Here is a 6,295-nt window from a genome sequence, read left to right as displayed (position 1 = left end):
GAGGGCCCATCCCTGGAAACATTCAAGGCCAGGTTGGACGGGGCTCTGAGCAACCTGATCTAGTTAGCGGTGTCCCTGCTCCTGCAGGGGGGTTGGACTAGACGACCTCTAGGGGTCCCTTCCAACCCAAAACATTCTATGATTCTATGACTGGGCCCTACGCTTGTAATATGTGGGCCAGTGCCAACAAGCATTTCAAAAATATTTCCAGAAGCAGCAACTTTGAAAGTCAGGTCCTAAGCTATTGGCTATAGCAGAATCTCTTCACTCCCCCTGCACACATCTTTTTCTTTTTTGGGCCATCCCCTAAAAGCACTAATCCCTTTGGTGTAAATCTTCAAAGGCAAAGAGTAACTGGGAGGGTTTATGAGTTGGGGTTGCAGCCAAGCGCTTGTGGGCGGCTGGAAACTCGGGCTTTCCCTTTGGATGCAAGTCCTAAACTTTGGTTCCAGCTTCGGGCTCATAGAAATATTTCAGGGGAACAGGGATGGCAGGGGCATGGGGAGCGGTGCCCTTCCCGAGGCTGTGAGCAGGTTCGGTGGAATGGCAAGGTGCTGCCTGCCCGCAAAGGTGTCTGCAGCTTGAACTCGCCTTCTGGCCTCCTGGTATGGAGCAGATCTTGCCTTTTACCTGCCTGCTGGCTGCCTTTCAAGGTGGAAGCAAAGTAGCTCTTATGCATACAACATTTTTTTGGGGTTTTTTTCAGAATAAAATTCTACATTACGAATGTGAGATGTTTATATAGATTCCTATAGGTTGTTCTATGTAGATGTGAAATACAGCAGAAATGTATTTATTGGATGTTTTTTTCCTCTGAAAAAGGATCTTTTTTTTTTTTGCCTGAGTTCACGAGGCAATTCTGTGAAGGTGGTTTAAGTGAGTTGCACCAAGCTCATTGCTGGGCAGTTTACATAGTCACATGCTTCCACTAATGCTCATAGAAAAACGTAACTTTGGCTTCTTGTGCTTCATGAATCAAAATACTGTGTCAATAAAAGGACTGGGAATTCTTAAACCTGCTTTGACTGCCTTCAGTGTGGAGTGTGTATAACTCCACCAGCCTTAGTAGATTTTACTTTGTCCTGTTGCACCTCATTGACCCCAGACAGACATGTTTCGGGTGGTGGTAGCCAGCTGTGTTTGGAACAAAAGTGCATCTGCTTTATTCCTGCAAAACTGAGAAATATATGTCTCTGTGTATACACACACACCCATGTGTGGCAAAAGCCAGCCAGCAAATTTGTTTATGGAAATGGTTCAAATCCATAGCAGGTGCCTGCATGTGCACATGTTGTTTTGGCCAGAAATCACTGGAGATCCCCAAAGTTTTCGTGGCAGCAGGTGCCTTCATCTTCTGGAAGAAATAGGTGCATTGCTGTTTTATCTTGGAACAAATTCATCTCTGTAGTGCCACTAACTTCTGAAGGGTTTTAGGAGGTATTCAACTGGTCTCTTATGATTAACGCTCCTGTGCTTACCTCAAAATCCCAAAGAACTGAAAAATCCATAGCTGTTGCTTGTTCAGCCCGTGGTACAGTTTTCCTTGGCATGCTCCCGTATGGCATTCCCATCAGGACCTGGTGAACGTTAATAACAGTGATGCATGTATAGCATAACACACTGTACAGTTTTTTGCATTTTTTTCCTTAACAAGTCCCTCTTGGTTTGCTTTTGGTTGATTTTCCTTTTTGTTGATTGTAATATGTATTTTATTTCTTAATACCAAAGCAGCAGTTTAAAATATTTAGAATTAATTTCACCCAAATAACTAGAGGGCTTCCCTTTCCCTGGTAATATCCATTGCACGGGAAGTATTTTGCCAAGGAACAGTATCCCTCAATGAACTTAGTTTAGCAAGAAGTTCTTTGCTTGAACTTCATGGTTCTAATGCAATAAAGGGATTAGCTTTATCTATTCATGCAGGACTCCTCCTCTGAGAGAAGTCAAGAGCACTGGGCCGAGCTTGCAGTATATTTTGTATTATATAGTCTTGAACTGAAAAATGATCTCAAGGTGAGCTGAAGGGTGGGTAGGTTTGGGCAAAAAGTGTATGACAAAATGATGCAAAGAACAGTTTTCATGGCACAGCCTCTCCTGATGGCACCACGCAAAGCAGGTCTTGCAGCAAGTCCAGCAGCTACTGCAGTCCAGACAGAGAACGTCAAGAGACCATAGAGAGTTAATAATATATTTACAAGCAGACTCTGACTGGTGCCTATACCAAAATATCTCATTAGCATTCACATCCTAGAAAGGTCCTAGCATATAATCTATCACTTATTTTTAGGGCTATCTAATTAATTTCAAAATCATTTATGATTAAATGTTTATTGCCCAGCTACTCTCCGTATCGCAACAGCTCAGTAGGCAATGAGTAACAGTATGAGTACTTTAAAGATGAAAGCTGTTTAGTCTTCTACCATATGCATAGTTCCTAACAAAATACATTTGTATTGTTCAGTGCTAATGGTTATGTCTCTTCATCCTGGGAGGAAACAGAGCTTTTACTTTCAATAGTGTAAGCAACCACATTAAAGAGAATAAAAGCACAGGCCTCAGGAGAGACTCCGTGCTGCATTTTTGCTCCATAAAAATCTGCATTGAACAGAACAGATGCCACTGTCTGTGGATTGCACATCCTTTAAAGGCTGCACTGAGTAATTTAGCCAGAGCTGTAATGGCTACATTAAAAATTTCTTCAATAAACGATCATATAAAGTTGGCTATGAGATCCTTTTCTTTCTCCAAGAACAGCGAGAAATAGAAAAACTAAAAATAAAACTCTTCCTTGTGAATCATCTGAATTAAAAGTACAGAAAAGGGATATTTCCCAAACAAATGTTAGTTGGCAAAGTGCTGGGAAATTGTTTGTTCCGTTGCTCGATGGTTCTTCCTGCTAGGCTATGCCGTGGCTGCCGCCCCGGGGCTGTGCCCCTTGGAGGGCCCAAAAGTGCATGTGGGCTCTTAATCCCCTTCAGAGCACAGTCCATTTCTTATGGCTCTTACGGATCTGAGCTTGTACCTAGGATTCATAGGTCATGTTTTTCACTTTAGTCAAAATGTAAAAGTAGCCTTAAATTAGTTTTTGAGAGCTCCTGTTTTAGCTGCTGGATGGGCAGGATCTTTGATAGCCTTTTAGGTCTCCTCATTTCAATCTGACTTTTGCTCCTCTGTCAGTAACAGCCTTGTAAGTTGTTCTTTGTAAGTAATCGCCCTTATAAATTCCATTTTTTCTAAAGCACTGCCTTTTATAAGACACTTATTTGTGCTATCAATCTCATGGTCATGTTAAGCAATGGGCAAGATATTACTGAAAGGAGACTTAAGTACTTACCTCTGGAATTATAACCAGTCCAAATATTAACCCAAAAAGGACAAGATTTACTCCATACATCCACCGCAGAAATATGAAGTAGGAAGCGACTGAGGAGCCAAAGTGACCTTAAACCAGAAGATACTTCATGGTTAGGAGTTTAGGAGGGTTAAGCTGTCCTCAGCAAGACCTGGACCCCTTTACTCTCAGGCCTCCCCAACATGTTGCCCAAGACCCTCCCAACTGGCTGCACCTTGAATGCTGTGTTCAGTTTTGGGCCCCTCACTACAAGAAAGACATTGCATTGCTGGAACATGTCCAGAGAAGGGCAACAAAGCTGGTGAGGGGTCTGGAGCACAAAGTCTTATGAGGAGCGGCTGAGGGAACTGGGGTTGTTCAGCCTGGAGAAGAGGAGGCTGAGGGGAGACCTTATCGCCCTCTACAACTGCCTGAAAGGAGGCTGTAGTGAGGTGGGTATACGGTAACAGACGAGGGGAAATGTTGCCCCAGGTTGCCCCAGGACAGGTTTAGGTTGGACATGAGGAATTTTTTTTCCACTGAAAGGGTTGTTAAGCATTGGAATGGGCTGCCCAGGGAAGTGGTCAAGTCCCCATCCCTAGAGGTATTTAAAAGATGGGTAGATGAGGTGCTTAGGGACATGGTTTAGTGGTGGGGTGGCAGTGTTAGATTTACGGTTGGACTTGATGATCTTAAAGGTCTTTTCCAACCTAAACGATTCTATGATTCTATGACTGTCCCCACCGCCGATGGAGACAGCAAAGCCTGGAGCCGCCCGGGGTGTGTGTTCCTCATTTGGCATCAGTGCCCAGGGTGAGCAGATGCTGGGGACCTGGGAGCTGGAGCGTTGTTTGGATGAAGGTGAAGCTGTATTACAAAATGTCTCACTGCCACCGCAGAGCAACTTCCACTTACTCTCTACTTCTTTTATCTTCATCTCCCAGGGTATGCACTGGGTTTTAAAATTGTCAAAGTCTCTCTTAAATTTCACCCATTTCTGAAACAAGACAACATTGCAGTGAGCAGAGAGGTGCAACGAGGGAGGTTCCTTCATCTGCAGGGCTTTCTAATGTCAGGGTTTGGTAGCATTGCTAGGGGTGGGTGTAAAGTCCAAAGCAAAACCTCTGGTCTGGGTCTGATATTTTGGACTATTTCAGAAACTACCTTCAGTCCAAAAGCCTCCCACCCCTAAATGTTCTCATTCATTATCTAAGTTTTAGCCTTCCCAGCTGCTTGGAAACCTGCAGTTGTGCGATGAGTTTACCTTATTATATAGGGGTGGAAAATTCAGACCTAGCTCTGGATGGAAAGAACTGATGCAGAACCAAATCTATTTAAAACAAAATTTAATTTGATCAAATACTGAGCTTGAATCCTTCCTCATCAGACTGGCGGCTAAACTCCCATTGATTTCATCATCTCAGGCCTGGCTCAGATTTTCACTCCTCAATATAACCTCGATAACAACATGCAACTTGGCTACCAACTTCAGTCTTAAAACACAGTCACCATTCATCTCCTCATTACCGGGGAAGGTGAAATTTTACGGGAGTCCATGGGGCAGTGCAAGAGTTTGGCACAGCCTCTCTCCCCTTTAGGGGTACCTTGTCTCACGGATCAAGGTTTTGGAGATTGCAACCAGAAGGCCACGGTTTTCCCTGCTCCTGAAAATCCTCCTTTGCTTGAGGGAAGGTTTCAATGAGATTCAGGTGGGGGGAAATTTCCCCCTGTTCTTTCTGTAATAGTCATAGATTTGAAGCTGGCTAATATTTTTTGAATGCAGGCAGTAAGTTTTATTCTGATTTCCTGATGACTCTTGTGCCAAATACAGGTTAATAAAATGTACCAAAAATGTGCTGAATACATAGCCAGGTATCCAAGCTTTTCCCTGGCATCATTGCAGCACTTACCTTTGCCATCATCATCTTATATGCGTACAACTTTTTGCCTTTCCCTTTTCCCAGAGCTCCTTCAAACTTCTCTACAAAAGCTTGTGCCTCCCTAATTGGAAAATAAAGAAGCAGGTTACCGAAACAGCAAAGAGGTCTTTCGCTTTTCACCTCTGCCTGCACTGGTGGGAAAGCAGCCATGCTCATGCGAAGGCGGGGGTTTGGTCTCTCTCCGCGCCCTGTGCCGCCTCTGAGGTTCCGAGTGCTTTCTGCTGGTGGTGTTGCTGTGCCACAAAGAGCTCACACGCCCACCCAGGGCTAGCTAACAGGTCCCCAGAGCACTCATGTTCATGCAGACATGTCTCCCAAATCTTGTTCCACGCTTCTCCCTGAGCATAGACCAAAAGCCCGTCTGCTCCTCTTGTACCAGAGCTCTCCCGCCCCTGCACGCCTGCTGTAACTTTTCTCTCCTGGTGCATTGGTCAAGAAGAAAATAACATTGTCTAGTGAAACAAACTCCAAGAGGAAGCAGAATTTCCATCCATGAACACCTCCCTGGATAAATATCAGATATGCGCAATTGGCCCAACAGGGTAATCTCAGTGCCAGAAAAATGAGTGTACACTTGCCAGGAGTAAAATCAAGCTGCAAACTGAAATTAGTTTTGGAATAGGATTTCTAAGTGAAATACAGAGAAAAGAACCTAGGTAGATTCTGATAGAGTATGCTGAGTTTCTAAATAAAATTATATTGTGTATTGGTGTTGCTAATACGTCATGAGAAGAGATTAAATTTCAGGAGTTGGGAGGTCCTTTGCAATCCTAAGCCTGTGGGAATGACGGGCTTCTACTTGGTAGAAATAGTTGGCTAGTTCAGCCCATAACCTTGGGAAAATCGCCTGCGAATATTTGCAAACCTGAAGTGAGATTTCTAAGTCTTGAGCATATTGTTTTGCTCTCTTTGTGTTTCACATTCCTCATCTGTGCAATGGGGTGAATCCTTTCTCATATCAGGGTTGAGTTTGTGCAGCCAAAATAACCAGTGAATATACAGCACTCTGAGAGCCTTCCTGGAG

The 6,295-nt window shown here is 43.9% G+C and overlaps 1 protein-coding gene across 1 annotated transcript in view; it reads right to left on the bottom strand.

The window, feature by feature from the left end:
- TMC2 (transmembrane channel like 2) overlaps positions 1–6,295 on the bottom strand; it is a 36,220-nt gene that overhangs the window by 24,978 nt on the left and 4,947 nt on the right. Inside the window, 4 exon segments of the mRNA XM_009646140.1 lie at positions 1,479–1,577; positions 3,335–3,441; positions 4,247–4,328; positions 5,242–5,332. Of these exon segments, the coding sequence (XP_009644435.1) occupies positions 1,479–1,577; positions 3,335–3,441; positions 4,247–4,328; positions 5,242–5,332 (379 nt within the window).

The sequence above is a fragment of the Egretta garzetta genome, unplaced genomic scaffold (assembly GCF_000687185.1).
Source record: "Egretta garzetta isolate BGI_Z169 unplaced genomic scaffold, ASM68718v1 scaffold409, whole genome shotgun sequence".
In the NCBI taxonomy this organism is placed as follows: Eukaryota; Metazoa; Chordata; class Aves; order Pelecaniformes; family Ardeidae; genus Egretta; species Egretta garzetta.
Note: the sequence above shows the minus strand (reverse complement) of the source record. Positions and strands in the feature narration are given on the sequence as shown.